General features: G+C 42.5%; 1 protein-coding gene across 1 annotated transcript; it reads left to right on the top strand.

Moving 5' to 3' along the window:
• The first annotated feature begins 301 nt into the window (after positions 1-301).
• Positions 302-18,612, top strand: LOC149319730 (mitochondrial pyruvate carrier 2-like). Its single transcript, XM_089512257.1, has 5 exons — positions 302-507; positions 12,174-12,214; positions 14,409-14,493; positions 15,800-15,911; positions 18,358-18,612. Exons 1-5 carry the CDS (start codon positions 399-401, stop codon positions 18,401-18,403), a joined length of 393 nt encoding a protein of 130 aa, XP_089368383.1. The 5' UTR covers positions 302-398; the 3' UTR covers positions 18,404-18,612.
• Positions 18,613-20,703: the final 2,091 nt, after the last annotated feature.

Genomic DNA, 20,703 nt, shown 5'->3' with positions numbered 1-20,703 from the left:
GGCCACGACAACAAAGTGTAAGGACTTTCCCTTGAGGAAGGGCAAAGTGAAAGGCCACCTCTAGGCAGCCATGCTTGTTGCCAGGCTTCTTTGATGGAAATAATGGCTTCAGTTGTCATCGACCCTCGCCCGCTGCTGCTGCTGCTGACGTCATAAAAAGCGGACGCCCGCTCCCCCGCCCCGCTGTCATCGACGCCGGTGAGCTGAGCCTCTGGAGCGGCGCTGTCCAATGGCGAGGCGATCGGCTGCCGAGGCCCTGCCCCTTACTCCTCCAGGGAGCCAATCGCTGAGCGGGAAAAGGGGCTCGCCCCACTAGAACACTGAAGGAAGGACAGGGCCTCCGCAGAGCGTAGGAGGAGAAGGACAGGGACAGGTCGAAGCCCCCTCCAGACGAAAGGATGGCGGGCGCCGCAGCCACGGGGTTCCGCGCCTCCTACCACCGCCTCCTGGACCGGATCGAGCTCATGCTGCATCCCCGGCTGCGCCCTTTGTACAACCACCCGGCAGGTAAAGCGAGAGCAGGGAAGGGGAGGGAGGAAGCGGTGCCCTTTAAAGGGTTTGGACTTCATCTCCCAGATTCCCAGGCCATTGGCCATCGTGGCTGAGGCTTCTGGGAGATGGAGTCCAAAAGGCTCTTAAAGGGCACACCGTTTGGGGGACCACTGTCCTAAATGCAAAGGAGGGCCAGGCATTCAGAACACCATCCCATAATAGAGGACATTCCAGGGAAATGGAGGACATGGCCATGGAAAAGAAAGCTAAAAACACTTATAGAAATGTAAACTCATGCTTCTTAGGCTCAAAATGCATATTATGATTAACATTAGTATTATTATGTTCATTTGTATCCCACCTTCTTCATAGCACAGGGTCCCTAGGCGGCTTACAAGTTCAAACACTATAGAACACGCAAAATACAATGAAGCAATTCAAACAATTAAAAAAATAGATGTAAAAAGGCTCAATGTCTCACAGAACTACAGTTCCCAGAATCCCTAGCATCTTGCCTGGGCAGTTAAAGCGGTCTCAAACTGGACTATTGATGCCCTGTGTTTTGGGCCTGTGTAGGCTTGCCATAGCTGAGGACCTCCAAACAGGGACAAATGTAGGACAAGGTTTAAAAATGTAGGACCTTTTCTTTTCTTTTTTTTTTAATTTCCTGGCCAGGAAATTTTAAAAAAAGGTCCTACATTTTAAACCTTGTCCTCCTCCTCCTCCCCGGCTTGGGAGGAAGCCTCGGCCTGCTCCCAGGCCGGGAAGGAGGTGCGGGCTGCTCCTCATTGCGGCAATCGCCACGATGGCAGGCAGCCTCTTCCCCTGCCTCACGGAGGCCTTGGAGGACCCTGCGGCCGGAGCTCCAACCGTGGAGCCGCTTCCAGGGCCTCTCTGGGGGGGGGGGGGGGCGTCCCGGGGGGTGGGGCCAAACCGGGGCGGGACCATGCAGACCCGCCCCAAACCGGGAAATTCCCGCCCCCAGGTGGGATATGGCAAGCCTAGGCCTGTGTGACCTTGGGTCTCACTGGGTTGTGGGATAAAAGGCAGGGAGAAGAACCGTCCATCTGGCCCCATACTTCTTGGCCAGATGACGAGCAGCTCAAACAAGGAGTAACAAATACTTTCCCAGTGCATAACGGGGGAGGTTTTGTGAAGGGTCTGTTTGGGACGAGAGTCACAATGCCATCCTGTATTTCGTGGACCGAGGGGCCGGAGAGCAGGCCTACATGACCTGGAAGATGTCAACGCAGTTCTCCTGTGCTCCTTCCTCTCCCTGTAGTTTTATGGGTTTTGTCAAGAATAAACAAAGGTGTGTAAAAGCTGCAGTTCTGTTCATCCTCTTCATTAACACACGATTTGGGTAAAACTGAATCCCTTGTCTGTCTCATGAGGAGGAGAGAATTAGGCTACCTAGACGGAAACAGGATTTCTCTGAAGATGGTGAAACGTCAGGAATAAACTCTTCTAGAACATGGCCCCATATCCCAAAAAACCCACAAAAATAACTATAGAAAAAGGGTTTCTTTGCAAGCCATAGCCATGCAGGGAAAGAAGAAAAGACAAGTGGCACCTTCTGAATGAAATTCATTCTACAGTACTTTTAAAAATACTGGATGTCCATTCTCCACTGCAACTCTTGAACTTAGATGGTCTAGGCCAGGTTTGCGACTGTTTTCCTCTATTAAGGTGTTTTTTGTGAAGGAGTGTTTCTTTAGTGTGGCAGTTCTTCGAAAGGTGACTTGTCTAGAAAAGGTTAACTGTAGATGCATTGCCCAGAGCCCACCCAGAGTTAAGAGTGACCCACATGACTGACCCACAGTAGTATTTCTATGTCAACCCTAGAAGAAATAATAGACCATTTCTTCTTCTTCCCTCTATCTAGACTCTCTTACAAAGATGTTCTTTATTTCATGGCCTTTTACAGGGTATGCTTTCAGTGGCACGTTTCCTTGACTTCTTCTCAACATTTACAAAGTCATTCTGATGCTTAATAGCTGTCAGCAACAAGACGCCTGTCAAATATTGTGTCATTTTAGGTTACAAAATACAAAAAGGAGGTTGTTGACATCTCCATTGCTCACTTGCTTTAGAAATGTTTGGGGCTTAATCAAAACTACAAGACTAGAAGTTCAAGTGGGATGTATATTGCAAGTCAGGAGAAGCACCGCTAGGTCCAACAGTGTAAAAGAAATAGGGAAAAAGAAGACTTACCTGGAGAACACAACGAAAGAGATACTCATGAAACTAACAAAAGGAAACAATAAGAAATGGGAAAGTATACATATTTTGGAAGTCTATTGAAACATCAAGCCCAATAATAAACAAATCTATAGATATACTAAATACTATGTTAGAAGTGATTAGGAAAGCAACTTGAACCTACCAGTGTCCTAATACCTTTATACAATTCTATGATGTAAGCATGATTGAAATACTATGTGCCATCTCTGTACCTTAAAAAGGGGCCCAGGATACCTCGAGGACCGCCTCTCCCCATACAATCTGCCCCACACACTCAGAACATCTGGGCAGCAGTTGTTAAGGGTTCCAGGGGCTAGACTAGTCTCTACTACAAAAAGGACCTTCACCATCTCGGCCCCTAACCTCTGGAACTCTTTGCCCATTGAGCTCCGCTCGGCCACCTCCCTGGCCCAGTTCAAAAAGGGGCTGAAGACCTTCTTATTTAAACAGGCATTCCCTGTTATGAGCCCCGATTAACCTCTCCCCCTCCTCTACGTCAGCAGTGGCAAGCTGGCTGGAGAGTTTTTAATGTGTGTTTATTGGATTTTAACTTTGTTTGCCTAATTCTGTATTGTATTGTATGAAATGTTGTGCACCGCCCTGATTTTATAGAAGGGCGGTATATAAATAAAAATTTTATTATTTTATTATTACCTTCAAGTTGGAACCTGCATCCAAAAAGATGGAAGCACATCTCCCATGAGAAAAGGTTACATTTAGACGGTTCAGTTAATGAAAAGGGGAGACCCAGAAGGGGGGATGAAGTTGTCTAAAATTATGCATAGTGTGGGGAAAATGGTAAACTGGATAAGGAGAAGTTTTTCTCATAACAAGTAACAGAAACAACTTCTTTATACAATGCCTAGTTAACCATGCAATTTACTACCTCAAGATGTTGTTATAGATAGCAGATGCCTGAACACACCGGCAAAATATGCCGGCATGGGGGTGTGGTGTTTAGAGATGATTTTGCCACTTCTTTTTGGGCTGTAAAAACACCTGATTGGGGCCACAGCATGTGGTTGCTGTGGCCCTGATCCGGGGCTCAAAGGAGCGGTGTCAGGCCGCCCCTTTAGGACTGTTTATACCAGCCCTAACACAAGATAAGGCTATCATTGTTTACTAAAGAGCATGGTTATATATCACCTCTAGTATGGGAGGTGATAAAGCTATAGAATAGCAGTTCCTGAGAAACACAGAAAGCAAGGTGATATTGCACTCCTGTCACTTGTGGGATTCTCATAGCTGAATTGTCACTATGCGAACAGAATGCTAGGCAGAGAAAGCTTTTCATACCACCATTATATTCTCACTGCACTTATTAACTACAATATTCCTTTGGGTTTACTCAGCAGAAAAGGGAAAACTATGGGTAATCTTCTGTCTCTTATCTGTAATCCATTCTCAAACAACCTGCTTGTTATCTTTCTTCTTCTATCTGAAACTAGCTTTCTTAGTTTTCGTATCTTTCCACTATGCTGACTTTTGAGTCTTTTGACCTGGGCTATATAAAGAGAAGAATTACCATTTTCTTTCTCTGTGAAGAACTTGACATCTACTATAACAAAGAATCTTACTTTTATTGGAGGCTTATTAAGCATAACACAATTTTATGCCTGTTACACCGAAAAGAAATACCATGGAACAGCGAAGGTGATATAGCTTTCATAGACTTAGATACATCTTAGGAAGTAGACTTAATACTGATATTTCATACTAACATGGCTGTGTCTCTGAATTCTACAAATTCTATAGGTAGCCTTACAGAAGCTACTTCAGGCTACCGATTCAGGTTGTCATGTTTTATGATGGGTTTAACCTCACTTAGCAAATTAGTGTTTTGTTTTGTTTTTAAAGCAGGCACCTAAGGACTGACAGTGGGAAGATACCAGATTTTCTCCAAATTTCTTTATCTCATGTCATCTTCATTTTTCTAGAATAATGTATCCGTGCATTAATAGCTTGATGGTCATAGATCTGGAAATGCCCATTCTCGAAACCAATGTTCTTACAGTTGTTCACAAGCATCAACTAGTCTGTGGAGGAAAGTTTTAAGTTTTCTGTTTGTTGGACTGAGCACCCAGTCCTACCTGCTGATGACGTTTATGCATATTTTCAGATTCTGTGCCAAAATACAAATACATTCTGTCCTTTGTACAGGTCATTTTGATGGCCTACTTTGATAAGTGACATTTGCCCTAGAACACAAACTTCAGTATCTGAAGCAAAGCCCTTTATTTCTGGTTTGTCAACCACTCACTGTAATTATTGATTAGTTTATTTCACGTCTAAAACACTCTGCAGAAATAATACAGTTTCAGACCACTTTAATTGCCTTGGCTCAATGCTCTGGAATCCTGGGAATTGTAGTTTATTGTGGCACCAGAGTTCTCTAACAGAGAAGGCTAAATGTCTCACAAAACTAGCATTGAGCCAGGGCAGTTAAAGCAGTTTCAGATTATTTTAAATTTGATTTTGGTAGCAGAAAGGCATGGCTTGGTGCTTTCTGTTTGTCCTTGCTGAAGCTCTGTGCTAAAAACTTTATCAAAAGTATCATGAATAACCACAGCCTCTGTCTTCAAAGAAATCTGTATACTTATAGGTAGGGTTGCCATAAGTGAGGACCTCCAAACCGGGACAAATGTAGGACAAATGCAGGACAACATTTTCAAATGTAGGACACATTTTTTAAAAATGGAGGACATGCAAAAAAATTGAGGCTTTTTTAGAAATGTTAATATAAATGCATGTTTCTTAGGCATGATCAAAATGGAGGACATTTTGACATTATTCGTAGACGGATCACGGAAATGTACTTCCCTTTCTGGCCACCCCCCCTCTCCCCATTCCAAACAGCACATCTGAGCATTGAACATGGCTTTATTTTAACATTGCCTCTTGCATAGTTCAGAGGCTTATTCCACAACCAAACCCTTTGGTCAAGGGACTTTGGTTTTCCTTCATTTTGACTTGTTTTGTCCGTATTCCTCCCCACTAAATAAAGGAGACATGAAATGGAGTTAATGGGTACAAGTTGTTAAACAAAAAAGTCTTGTCAGACTCTGTAGGCAAGAGGTGCACCATGTTAAGAACTGCATTAAGCACACTTAGGCTGCTGCCACACTGCTTTCACTCTCATCACTCCATCCTATGGAATCCTGGGATTTGTAGTTTGTTGTGGTGCCAAGGCTGGGCTTTGAAATCTCAGGCATAAGAGAGGCAAAAGGCTTGGGCTGCATCTACGCTAGAGAAATAATCTGGTTTGAGACCACTTTAACTGCCTTGGCTGAATGCTATGGAATTCTGGGAATGGTGGTTTGTTCCAGCACCACAGCAGAATGGCAGTTAACCCCTGGAAAGCTCTCTGACCAAGGTGACCAATACCCTCACCCCAAAATGTAGGGCACCCAAGCAAAAATATGTAGGACATGGCCAAAAATAAAAGCTAAAAACACCCATGTACTTATAAATCCATGCTTCTTAGCCATGATCCAAATGGAGGACCTTTTGAAATTTGACCGAAGAGGACATGTCCTGGAAAAGGAGGAGGATGCCTGGTCACCTTGTCTCTGGTCCAAAATACACTGCAGAAATAAACAATGCTGGACTGAAATGCCCAGAGTTCCTCACCAAAGCTGCATCCACACTGAGGAAATAATCCAGTTCGAGAGTGACTTAACTGTCCTGGGTTAGTGCTGAGGAATGCTGGGAATTGTAGTACATTGTGGCCCCAGAGCTATCTCTGACAGGGAGTCCCATAACCCTCCAAACGTAGTTGAACTGCACTTCCCAGAATTCCTCCCCAGGTGCATCCACACTGAGGAAATGGTCCAGTTTGAGACTGCTCAGTGCTGGGGAATCCTGGGAATTGTAGTCTATTGTGGCCTCAGAGCCATCACTGACAGAGAAGTCTCAATGTCTCCCAAACACTAGCATTCCCAGGATTCCCTAGCACTGAGTTAAAGCAGTCTCAAAGTGGGTTATTATTCCTGCAGTGTGTGTGAGAGATATAAAAGCTAGGGACTGGATTCATTTGGAGGATCTCTGTGTCCAAAACACACTGCTTGGACTGCCAGGGCTCAGTGCTATGGAATCCTGGGAATGGTAGTTTATTGTGGCACCAGAGCTCTCTGACAGAGAAGGCCAAATGCCTCACAGACCCCAGAATTCCAGAGCATTGAGCTTTGGCAGTTAAAGGGGTCTCAAAGTGCAGAGGGGGGGGGGGGAGAGAAAAGCCAGGGAGTGTGAATGAGCTCTGAGAGGAGGAGGAGGAGGAGGAGGGAGGGAGGGAGCCAAGGGAAGTGGCCAGGACCACCAGAGGAGCCCCTGCTTTTCCTCATCATCGCAGCCTTCTCACTGCTGGCAAGAGGCTCTGCCCCCAGCCAGGCAACGCCTCCATTCAGTCTCCTTTTGTCAAAAGAGCTCTGGTGCCACAAGAAACTACAATTCCCAGAATCCCATAGCACTGAGCCATGGATGTTTAAGGGGGGGTGTCAAACTATTTCTGCAGCCTTTGCTACCCCAAAGCCTTCTACTGTATTATTTACCAGCAACTTGCAAGGCAAAATCTCTTCCTTCCAAGCCACTGAAAACCAACCCAAGGGGAGGGGGGCTGATTGCTTCTTTCCCATTGGTCAGCTTCGGGAGAAATTTGCATATTACAAGTAAAGGTGTTTAGGGCCTCAAAAACGACCCTGTCATAAAGAATTACAAGAATACTGAGTGGTAGACATTTAAAAGATGAGGAGGCATTTAGACTCCCAGGGAAACAGGAACGATTGATGGCCTTTTTTTCTTTGCTCACTGTAACCTGAAAGTAATGCCTCTTGCAGGGTATATATACCAAGTGGGCTGGCAATAGCTCTGAGTGGCAGATGTCTTTAAGACCTGCTCTCTAGGCTTAAGTCAGGCAGGGAGGCGGGGAGTGGCCCACAGCCATGGGGAGGGCTGGAGCTGCCTCCAGGGCCTTGCTGGGGGGGGGGGGAGGTCCCGGGGGAGGGGCCAAACCAGGGCGGGACCATGTGGCCCCGCCCCAAACTGGGAAAGTCCCGCCCCCAGGCGGGATATGGCAAGCCTACTTATAGGAAGTATATTTGGGGAGTGTTTTAATACTGATAGGAGAGTAAACCCTTAATGGTTAAAAACAGCATGTACGTTTATATGCACTAAGTGAACTAAAGGTAGATTAGGATCTGCTGGTAGATCTCTCTGTCTAATTTGCAGTAGATCAGCATAGCCAGGGATGTAGCCAAGGGGGGGGGGGGTTCTTGGGGTCCGGACCGCCCCCTTCCATTAGAAAAATGAATAGTGTGCGCTGCTGTGCCGCCGCACCCAAGCCCCATTATAATGGTGGCACTTAGTCTGGACCCCCCCCCCCCCCTTTCCTAAAATCCTGGCTACATCCCTGGGATAGCTTTCCAGCTCCCAATGATTTAACCATAGTGATAACAACAACAACAACAACAAATTTTCCCCATCCTAAATTAGGCTGCCAAAATAAAGAAAGCTTTGGGTGGAGGCAGAAAACAGGACTTGATTGGAGTATGAAAGGATTTTGTGGCTCTAGTTATAGAACCAAAAGCATATTCTTCAGCATGTGCTTAGGGTACATTTTCCCTCAATTTCTTCTTAGCCCAATTTCTTTTACATCCATTGGGTATATTCACATGGCATGACAAGTCAGAGATTTATAGGAACCCAGGCTTTTCATCAGCTTGCTCAATTTGTTCTTTGTTTCTTTCTCTGGCTTGTTAAGAAGGAACAACCCCAAGAAGGGAAGCTGTGTGCTGCCAGATGGCACATTAAACAGCCACAGAACAAAGCTGCATGGTTTGTGTAGTTGATCAGTGTCCACTATCATGTTGCTTGTTCAATACAAGCCAGGGGTCGCATTGAGAACTTTAGAATGGCCAATACTGAAAGACCTTTGAGAATAATACTAGAGACATATTCCACTTGAGGTTCCTGATCCTTTTCTGTTCAACCATGCATATGAGAAATACTTAAGTCATAACTAGACTTGTATAGTTTCCTCAAATCAAAACATTTAGGTGGAAAGATCAGTACCAAAGAATTAACCTTAGTTTACAAGATGTTTATTATAGGTATAATTATCAAGAATAGTATGAAACACTGTCTTTATTGAATTTAATTTGGAGAATAGAAAATCTGAGTTTCAAAAAATTGTACTACTTAAATTAAAAGAGCTTGCAAATGCAGTAGGGCATACATAAGAACTTGGTGAAGAATTTTGGCCTGTGAACAGTCAAACACATAATCTGCTACAATCAAAATATTTTAAAGTGTTCTAGAGCTTCTATTACAGATTAAGTCTCATCTAGAATGCTTGGGATTTTGGATTTTGGAAGTGTTTTGGATTTTGAACTTATTTGTATTTTGGAATATTTGCATACATATAATGAGATACCTTGCAGATGGAATCTAAGTCTAAACATAAAATTCACTTGTGTTTTGTATATATCTTATAAACATAGCCTGAAGATACTTTTACACACAATATTTTAATAATTTTGTGCATTAAACAAAGTTTGTGTACATTGAACCATAAGAAAGTGTCACTATCTCAGTCAATCTGAACAATTTTCGAATATTTTGGATTTTGAAATTCTAGATAAGAGAGACTCAACCTGTACTACAAATCTTGATTTAGAGTCTTAGAATTTCTATAGTTATCTTACTAAGTAGATTCATGACAACTATTCTTCTGAAACGAAATGAAGAGCGGACTAGAGATAAATTATTCATTTCCTGGATTAAAATACAGGTTGAGTATCCCTTATCCAGAATTCTGAACTCTGAAATACAGTACTCCATAATCCAAAATTGTCACATGTGTGATTGTGATAGTGACGCTTTGCTTTCTGTGCACACAAACTTTGTTTCATTAATATATTGCCTATAAAATTACCCTCAGGCTGGGTGTATAAAGTGTATCTGAAACAAGTGAATTTCATGTTTAGATTTGAGTCCATCTCCAAGGTATCTCATTATGTATATGCAAATATTCCAAGATCCAAAGCTCTTCTAGTCCCAAGCATTTTGGATAAGAGTGACAGCCTGTAGCTGAAGCAAAGTTTTGCACCTTTTTCAATAAGCAGTAAAACTCAGGGTTTTTGTAGGGCCAGCTTTCTCATCTTCCAGAAGAGCTCTCAACATCCAAAGAGTTTGGGAGGAAAGCATCTCTGTGCCCCCAGAGGGCCAGCCTGACTTGCCTGCTGCCCCAGCCGTAGTGAGTGATCCTGCAGTCAATAACTTCCCGGATCTGATTGCACAGAGATCTACTGTATTTTCCGGCATATAAGACTACCCCCTCTTCCAATGTACACCAAATAAATATTAAAAAACCATTTGATTTCAATATGGTAATTTAAATTCAAATGCTTATGACATGCAGGTATACAAAGCCTGCTTGGATTGGTCAGCTCTCCCTGCCTGCCCAGCCCTCCCTGTCTCCAAGACTATCAGAGCAGTAGCACAAACATGGCTCTTTTTCCATACCCTGGGCGTCCCAGACACCTGCAGCTTGCTCCACCCTTCACTTACACCTTCCCGGTGAGGTGCCTCCTTATCTCGTCATCGGGACTGCTTTAAGTCACTTCTGAGTGGATTTTCTTCTACTGTACTTGTACAGTGCTGCCCTTGCTGCTTTCATATGGTCGTTGCATATGGCAGGGATGCGGCTGTGGCCGGTTTTGAGTTCCCCCCACCATATGCGGCAACTACAGATTCTCCAGCTTGGAAGTTTCAGCGCCTGCCCTATAAGATAACACCCGGCGTATAAGTCGACCCCTCGACTTTTGAGAACATTTTCCAGTGTTAAAAAGTAGTCTCATACGCCAGAAAATACAGTAACTAGAAAAGAGTCTAATCCTGCCTAAACATACCCTTGAAGTGACTGATCTAGGTGTGAATTAAAGACTACTGGTCCAGCCTGTGGTCCTAGGGTAGGCTTGCCATATCCCGCCTGGGGGCGGGACTTTCCCAGTTTGGGGCAGGGCCGCACGGTCACGGCCCGGTTTGGCCCCGTCCCCGGGATTGCCCCTGCTCCCTGGCGAGATATAGCAAGCTGAGGGAGGCTTTCGCTTGCCGCTTGGGCCCAGGCCTGCAAGGAAAGCCTCCCTGAAAGGGAGGAGTCCCTCTCTGCCTGGGCTCCGCCCCCGCCAAGGGCGGGGCCCAGGCCCACAGGGAAAGCCTCCCTGAAGGGGAGGAATCCCTGTCTGCCTGGGTTCCGCCCCCGCCGAGGGCGGGGCCCAGGCCTGCAGGGAAAGCCTCCCTGATGGGGAGGAGTCCCTCTCCGCTTGGGCTCCGCCCCCGCCGAGGGCGGGGCCCAGGCCCAGAGGGAAAGCCTCCCTGAAGGGGAGGAATCCCTCTCTGCCTGGGTTCCGCCCCTGCCGAGGGCGGGGCCCAGGCTTGCAGGGAAAGCCTCCCTGATGGGGAGGAGTCCCTCTCCGCTTGGGCTCCGCCCCCACTGAGGGCGGGGCCCAGGCCCAGAGGGAAAGCCTCGAAGGCTCCTATTCAAATGTAGGACACAAAAAAAATGTGTCCTACATTTGAACATTTTGCCCTACATTTGTCCCGGTTTGGAGGTCCTGATGAATGGCAACCCAATCCTAGGGGCTCAATAATTCAAAAGGCCTTGTCACCTTTCTGACCTAATGGCATGGGGGGACAGATGGGATTTTGTGCTTTGTAAAGCTGTGCAGCCAATAAACCTCTGTGCAGTGGAATTCTGAGTTGTACTGTATCTCCTTAGTAGCTAAAGGCCATGATATGCTGCTCTTCATGGAGGTAGTGGACATAGCAACAGTGCCCTACCAATAAAGGGGCCCCAAGGCACTCCTAGCAGAAAGTCCTGCCTGATTCCATAACCTTTCTCACACATTTGACTACAGCTTAAGACAAATGCATCAGTGTCAGGACAGCAAATAAGAATCCTTTATCCCTAGATAGAAACATAATTGTTTTCTCTTTCTGCTTTGGGAAAGCTGTTCTTTTTGCCATGAACTCAATTCCTGTTTAAGAGATTTTGTTGTATCTCATAATGTATTTTTATGCTCTCTGATATAATCTCTCCCTTTTTGTTGTTTTTAGCAACTTATATCTGGTTAGTCCATTAAGGTTACTTGCTGTTTTGATAACTTGCATAGTGATTCAGTGGCTTCGACCAAGTTGTTGTATGGCAGACTGCAGAGATGCCTACATCAAATTGCTAGTTCCAACTATAATAAATCCATATCATCAAATGCTGAATGATAAATCAAGTTACATAAATCCAGTTCTTTTAATAGGATTCATCTGGTTAGGATTAGTGATTGGATTTGAACCAAGGTAGTTTACACATACCTGGCTGGCAGTTATATTATGTGGAATTCTAGTTAGTTTAGCAATCTAATGTACCTGAAATCATTTTTTGGCAGGTCCCAAAACAGTGTTTTTCTGGGCACCAATTATGAAATGGGTAAGTTTACCTGATGAATTTGCATGTAATGCATATGATTCTAGATATTTATGTAGCCCAGTTGTGAATGTTTCCTATATGAAGCAACTGTAAATATTTAATTTAGTGAACTGTTTGAATGCTATTATCTTATAGTATACAAGACTGTGTTACTATTCGGTTATGCAAGACTTCATCATTACTTCATTCAAGTCTTAAGAGAATCAGTATCATTAATATCCCTTACTATAAATTATTTTATTTAAAAAAACAAACCAAGGGTCTTTCTTAATTAATAATATTTGTTTTTAGTCAGTCTCCTGTAGTGACCATTTAAATTGGGAAAAGAGTAATACTGTGGTTTGTCCTATTTTTGCATTGCATGTCTTCTCTCCATTTTTTGTATCTGTGCTTCAAGTAGTAGTACTGGCCATTTTAAATATTAAGCTGGACAACAGGGCCATTTAATAGTACCAGAAAATGCATCTGGCCAGTTGTAAAAATTACATTGGCACCATCAGAGATGGGTTTTAGATGACATATAAAGGTGTTATTCTTTATTACTTTCAACGGTATGCATAATAATGATATTTTTATTGTGTACTCTGTAGACTGCCCCAGTCCTTTTAAAGCTTTGTGTGCTACCTCCCTCTACCTCATTTTAAAGAAAATTTATGAAAAAAGTGGAAAACCAGGCTTCCAGAAACCTTCCGGTGCTGTAGTACTCTAAATGCTATTGTGTTAAAGGGAGGCTTTTTAAAGCTCTAGAACAGCATTTAAAAAGTTAATAAGGGCAGTCTGTGTAACATGAAACAGGCGCAGCCCTAATACCACTGTTTCAGCTGTTACTTTGCTTTCTTCAAGCTAATACTGGTAGAAGACTGTCTTAGAGCTACCTTGAAGCATGAAATACTGGAACATTCGTGGGATGGCACAGAGGAACAATCACTATGACTGGGATCCTGAAATTCACCAAAACTCATGACTTAAATCCAGTTGTTAGTCTCAACTAGAGTAGATAAACTGATTCCATGAGTTTACAAGGGTTGGTTTACCAAGTTCTCTGGTTCAATGAGCCAGTTATAGATGGATTTACCAAGAAAGGTCAGTTTCATTTTTTTGCTGTTTGTTTGTTTAGCAACTGTAGCATAGGAGAAGGGTAATTATTATCCTTTGGTCACAGCACAGTTTGAAGGAAGTCTGAAAATAATAAGACCTGCTGTTTCAGCTGCAGTAATACTCTGTGACCATTTGTGTTCTCTACCAACCTTTTTGCTAGAAATACATATAGTAAGTTCTGCTATAACATGTGGGAATTTGCAAGAACACTATTGATTAATAGAGGAATACTGTTTGCAGATCATGAATTCTTGATTGGCTATAGCACGATTCTATCTTGAGCATTCAATATCGGTGCCTCTCTGCATCTCAGCTGTTAAGCAGCACCTCATCTTAGCCAGTCATTTGTCAGGTCTGTGGATTTGAGAAGTGAGGGACTGAAATGAAATGGATTGAAGGAGGGGAGTGGGAACATTTGCAAGCAAGGGAAGTGATTTTAAACTGAGACAGGAGTGGGTGAGCTGATTGGAAGGAAGGATAGGGATATTTGCAAGGGATGAGAGTTTAAATTGGGACTGAAGTAAGGTGGATGGAAGGAGAGGGAGGGAGAATTTTCAAGCCAGGGATTAGATTTTAAGTCAGGACAGAAGTGAGTAAGGTGGATGAAAGAAGGGGTGGGAGATTTTAAACTGGGTTGGGGTGAGAGAGGTGGATGGAAGGAGAGGGGCTGAGGATTTGCACATTTGACTTGCAGGAAGCTGAGACACCACAAGCATTATTAGCAGTTAAAGTACTGGGTGTCTGGCCACTTTTCACAAGGGTCTCCAGAGGTTTGGGGGAATGTAATTTGCCCACCCCTGCCATATACTCACATTTGCAAAGATAAATTTTATTCATTAAAATGTATGACAAATTAAATAGATATTTTGGCTACCAGCAGTATTTTTTGAGATTTGCACCTCACTCAATTTTCCCATATTTTTTAAGGGACACAACTATCATATTATAGCAGAACTTACTGCACAGCCATGACTGCCTTCATAAGTCTATCAATGTGGATTGTATGCATGGAGTTACATAATGCAAATTGGAGGGCAGGGTCAATGACACCTGTCTTAAAATAATACTAAAGTAAGCTACTACTTTCTTTCTACAGGGTTTGGTATGTGCTGGAATGGCTGATATGACCAGGCCAGCAGAAAAACTCAGCACGTCACAGTCTGCTGTCTTAACGGCTACAGGTATGTATTCTTTCATTTTCTTGTTAATAGCCTTTTGTGAACCTGTTAAAATCAGAACTAAAAGACAGAGATGCTTTGGGAAACACAGGCGGGTTACAAACCGCCAAAAAATACGTATGGAATACGTATTAGGGTTAGGAAGGGGTGGTGCTTCCGCACCCCCTAACCCTAGTACGTATTCCATACGTAAAACAACGCGGCGCCCCTTCCACATGGGGGCCGCCATGTTTATGTATCGGATGCTGTGCGTTCGCACGTGTCGCGGCGTCTATGACGTCACGAGTCCGCCCCTGGCGCCTCGCGACGTCATAGAGGCGCCACTTAAAGAAGCTCCATTTTGGAGTTTCTTTTTTGCTCCGCAAGGGAGCCGCGCGGTGTGGCTGCGGCGGCTCCCTTACGGAGCAAACGGCGGCGGCGGCAGACCGCCTCAAAGCGGCGGTCTATAACCCGCCACAGTGTTTTATTTTCTAAAAGACATTTCAAACCATGCACTTGCTGTTGTAAACATGCAGTGTTGAGAATCTAAGGGTAATTACTAACTTTCCTGCTTCTAACAGCAACTCTTAAAATGGATTTGTTTGAACTGGTAACATTACTCTAGAAACTGTCCAAATGAGGGTAAAGTACAACATAAAATCAAAACATCTGACCTAAAGACTGCATAATACATGTTAAACTGCATTTTGTTGTAGTGTAGCTTGCTTTCTCAATGTAGCATAGCCAAACAGTTCAGCAAATCTGTAGGTCAACTGTGATATTTTGTACAGATGACCCAGATTTCTGGCTGTAGGATGTTAGTTATTTGCAAACATCTGCTCCCTCCTGTTTGATCTTGTATAGTTGCAGTGTGAAGAAAGCCCCATATTCTGATGGTACATTCATTATATAACTCTTCAAGAGCATGGGATTGTCCCAGACCTTATTCCAACAATACGCAAACTTGCATTCATAAGCCTGTGAAGCCTGCCTGTATTCACAAGTCTAATCACAAATCTAAAGAACTTGTGGAGACAAGCCTCAGTCATTTTCTAGGACTTGTTTTCATTTAATGCATTTTGCACTAGGACACCTATTCTAAGAGCTGGTATCTTCCATTCTGTAAACTCAACATAGGAAAAAATAAATGATGAAAAAGTGGTTCATAAATAGATTAGAGCATTTGCCCAAATACAATGGAATAGGTACTTGAATGCAATCTAATATATCTAGATATAACACGTGGCTTTTTAATGTGAAAATCTGACACAACAATGTCCTTTATGTTTAACTTTGTTTCTTGAGCATTTCTTTCTTTATAATCCAACAGGCCTTATCTGGTCAAGATATTCTCTAGTTATTATTCCTAAAAACTGGGGTTTGTTCACTGTTAACTTCTTTGTTGGCTGTGCTGGTGGCTCTCAACTCTACCGTATATGGAGGTAGGTATTGCAAATAGGATGGATTTAAGTGTGGTTTATTCTAGGATCTGTTCATCAGATTGGGAGCTTGAGAAACATGAGAAAACATAGCACAAGCACTGCCCTGCCTCTCTTGACAAAACTCTGTTCTAATATAGCTGTGGAAGGTTGTTGTTGTTGTTTTCATGGTGGGGCAGGGGCAACATTTACATTCTTCCTTGCCTGTCTGAACCACATACTGCTATTCAGCATCCTGGTAAAATAGAGGAAATCCCTGTGACTAGAAAGCATTCAAAAGGCAAAGCAAAATGGCACAAAACCTACACAAGGTTTTGAGAACTCTTTCATTATCAGGAATTTATTTTAAAAAAAACAGGTATGTGGATGGCGAGGAAAAAAGACAAATGTCAGGAATCCTATTCATGGCTTTCACTGGTGTAACCACTGGTTATGCCAGTGTAAGTACTTTTACAAGAGGAGGCATCCAGTGCCTCTTTATATCATGACTTAGCCCTGGGCTTGCAAGGAAAGCGGGTGACTCCCAAGCCTTTCCTGAACTATTGATTCATTATGGGTGTATCCAGTTGTCCAGGTGCCCTTGCACACCTGGGAAAGAAGCAGCAACTTCCAAATAGTGATGGCCACTTCTCTGGGTGCCACTAGCTTCCAGTCACCTTTGCATACATCTAAAGGTGCAGTAGCCACTTGCCCCCTGCAGAGTAAATATACTGTTAGAGCTATACTTTGCCACTGGGCAATGTCTACATTATGTCTTAAGACAGAGAGTTGGGCAGTCATTATACCAGGTCTGCAAGAGGTGATATGATGGATGTAGGTTTCACCTGGAGTAACTCTTGGGGATGATCGATGCAAGAAAGGCAGAAAGGTGTGATGTTCAATTTTTTAAAAATATATAAAATCCAGCTGTAAATTCAACTATGTCCATCTTGGGCAGAGCACACATGCTTTTATTGGTAAACTTTGACAAGGCTGGAAAAAGGTGGGGTTCTTTTAACTGAACTAGATTTTTTAAAAGGCAGTAGAAGATAAATTGGATAGCTTTGCCAAACATTTGGGGGAATGATCTCTCAGTGTACAAAGTGGTAGTTTCAGATGCATTAAATCTTCTGCCAGCATAGGTATTTCTTCTGCCCACTAAATAAGAGACAGAAATTCTGTTTAAGTTTAATATAGTTTGAGTATCCCATATTTGAAATTTCAAAATCCTATAAAATCAAAAACTTTTTGAGCTACATATCTGTATTGTTTTTGCAAGGCTGGAGACAGTCATGAGGATCTGTTAAATGGCAGGATGTGGATTCTTGCCAAGCACTATTCTTGGATTTCTGCCCTCTCACAGATCAGTCTCCAGCCTCATTATGTCTCATTATGTATGTGCAAATACAGGTATTCCAAAATCCAACAAAAAATCCAAATTACAGAAATGGTCCCAAGCATTTCAGATAAGGGATATTCAACCTGTACTTTTATGAGGTCAATTCAAAGAGGAGGAAGTGTATAATGTTCGTAATCATCTAGCCTTAGAGGGAGAGAACAGTTCCATCATGCCTAGACCCAGAATCAGATGAAGGGCCCTCCCTCTACCCCAATTGCCACTGGCCTGGCCTTGGAGAAAGAAGAGGAAGTATCTGCTGGACTTCATCCCTTCCCACACTGCCATCCCATTTGTCTTTTGTGTCATGTCTAAATTAGATTATAATCCTGATGTCAGGGAACTGTTTTTTTGTTCTTTTTCTTGTCATGTGCCATGTACAGTGACTGCATTATATAATAAATAATGGTAATAACTTTGTCAGGTAAGTTGAATAAAAATGGGTTGTCACTGATCTATGTATTTTAAGCAGTTTTGCTAATGCTAGTACTAGGGCAACAGGAATGGGTACTGTAGTAATGAGAGAAAATACATGCAAATTGCTTTGTTGTCCATCAATGTTGCATATTTCCTATATGAGGAATAAACATTAATCATAAAATAATTAAATGTGACCAAATACAGCTTTAATTTTAGGTTTAAATTTAGCTTTCTCAGCTGTTGTTTTGGAATGTCTTCATATGCATTTTGATGAAATTTCTTAGCCCTTTAAAGGTTCGGCATATTGGAAAGACTGACTTGTGTGCTCCTACCAGCTCCTAGATGACATTGCAGGAGTTTCATTCATCTATTGACTTGAATAGAATGCATGGATAGATAGGATTTCGTATAATTAAGTCAGCACTTGGTGTGTACTGTCAGGATACTGGAAACCGTTGCAGATCAGCTGATGATCACCAAAGATTAACCACCCCACTCTTCCATTAGTTTTAGAAATCCTGCATTGTGAAGCAGACAAAAGACGTACCCTAATTTTTAGTCCAATTCAAACTTGCATGTCTGTTACACTTTTTTGGAAGGTTTTAGTTCATTGTAGTTATTCTGATAGTAACTGAATGTTTTTCTTTCTGACAGGTATAATCAACAGCTAAAAGCCGAGGAACTGGAGAAGCAGCAGTAGAAAATCTAGCTCATGTCTCTAAATCTCAGTTGTAAACATCTGAGGGACCTAGTTTTGATCTTGTTCCATTGTCTGGTGTGAATTTTTACTAAAACAAGTAGAGCATGTTTTTCTATACATTTAGAAAGCAGTCTCTTTACATTTAAAAGCCTTCAATTAAACAAATACAGTAACTAAATTAAATATAATAAAGTATCTTTTTAAAAATATGCCATGGCCAGTATTTTGCTGTTATTCATATGAATGCAAATAAACTGGCCGCAGTCTGATCCTACTAGTGCAATTCAGTTGAATCAAATGGACTGAGCAGAAGTCTAAGTAAAAGGCTGCTCTTCTTGCACAGGGTTTTACTTTTTAAAAATCAACATGTTTCTATAGCGCAGGATAGATTTATTTTTAAAACTATCAGGACACATAGAAGGGTCTGAGAATTCTATCATTTGAGAAATAAGCTTAACTATACATTTAATGAATAATCATCTCACTTTATCAGAAACTGGTAAAGCTGCATCCTTAAATGTTTATAAAGAAATGTTGTTGAAATAAAAGAAACTTGTGCCGCAAAGTGGCAGAACAAAATAGGGATACTTTTAAATTGCGTGTGGCTATAGGTGTACTAGATTGTTGCGCCCTGATAATTGTCAGTGTTCCTCTCATGCAAGGCTTTTGTGAAAAGTATGTATAATTTAGAGCAAGCCTGGGAAACTGGACATCCTCCCCAGCAGGCCGTAACTGCATTTTGGGCTAAAAACTGGTTCTCACTTCCTGGAGTGTGTGTGTACGAGTATTGAAAAAGTAAGGTGGCATTAGGGGGTGGGTGTTTTACGGTATAAAGCTGATGGATGTATTTTGAGGCGCCCGGGTTTTGTTTTTTGTTTTAAAGTGGGTCCTCAGGAGAAACAGGGTGAGTTTCCTTGCCTCTGAATTCTACACAGCAGCCTAGATCCTGAACGTGAGTAGCATGTGGGCCCTATCATTAGGCAGTAAAATGGAGCCTATGGGAATTATTGTGGTGTCAAATTTCTAGTTAACCTTTTGTATTTTTACCTCTACTGAAAGGTGTTTGTGGCATTTTTATCACAAGTGCCAAAATAATTTAGCTAGCCTTGATAAATATCACCCTTAATGTATGAGGGAAATTATCGTAGCATAATTTGGTCTTCTGGCCCAGGCAAGAAAATTATTATTTGTTTGCATCATGCCTTTTCCCCAGCTCTAGGATCCAAGTGCCTTATAAAGTTAAAACAGTTATATAAAACTCCACGGTATTCAAACAAGGTATTCAAGTTAATGTAATAATAATCTTAAAAGCAGTTTTAAAACATCAATTTGAAAAAATTCTTGAGCAAAGCCTAATTCTAGGTATAGGACTTGCTCCTAATCTGCTGGTTAGGAAACTATTTAGTAGCATTTGATTCAATGTAGGTTAGTGCAGCACCTAGATAGTGGGGGTGATGAAATTGTGCAGGTGCTGTGGGACCCAAGCCACTAACTAAAGTTCTTATTCTTACTCTAAACATGTGTCTGGGTATGTGCCTTCATGTCACCTGTTGACCCCATGAATTTTACAGGGTTTTCTTGGGAAAGGAATCCTCTGGATGCGGTTTTGCCAGTTGGGTATTTTTCTGCAGAAGTGTTAATTGTACTGGCAGCTTAGTTACAAAGATCTTTCCTATCATTCAAACATACTATAAACACTTGAGAACCTTTGTGCTGTGTAGCCAAAACATTTACTTGGAATGCAGTGAGGATCGATCTATACCAGCAACAATCCAGTTTTCAGTTGTATTCTGTGGTTTCTTCTTTAAAATGAAAGTGTGGATTTCCAGGTGATACTAGAGAGCAACTCCCCCCAATCATTACTATTAGCTGTGCTTGCTAGCCCAAGAGCATTTGTATGGCCACAAACTGCCCACCACTGCTCTTGAGATAAACTCTCTCACACACACACAAACACGAAAGGGGGGGGGGGGGTTCAAACCTACCAGTAAACTGACTTTTAAGTAGATCTGCGTGTTTTGAGAGGCAGTGTGTAGTGGTTTGAATTTTGGACTATGACTCTCGGGACCAGGGTTTGAATCCCAGCTCAGCTATGTAAATCCACTGGGTGTTTTGGGCAAGTCACACTTTCTCAGCTTCACAAGATGGCAATGGGACCCCTCCCCCACCGAACAAATCTTGCCAAGAAAACACCATGGTAGGTGACCTTAGGGTTGCAACAAATATATTTTGGGCTACTTTTGACAATTACTTCTACAGCCTGAATATTGCATTTAGAACCCTGTGTTTTAAGAGTCATT

This window comes from Sceloporus occidentalis, unplaced genomic scaffold (genome assembly GCF_023333645.1).
Source record: "Sceloporus occidentalis isolate IW3139 unplaced genomic scaffold, rSceOcc1.0.p SCAF_2, whole genome shotgun sequence".
Classification (NCBI taxonomy): Eukaryota; Metazoa; Chordata; class Lepidosauria; order Squamata; family Phrynosomatidae; genus Sceloporus; species Sceloporus occidentalis.
The sequence above is the reverse complement of the archived record's forward strand: the minus strand, read 5'-3'. Positions and strand labels throughout refer to the sequence as shown.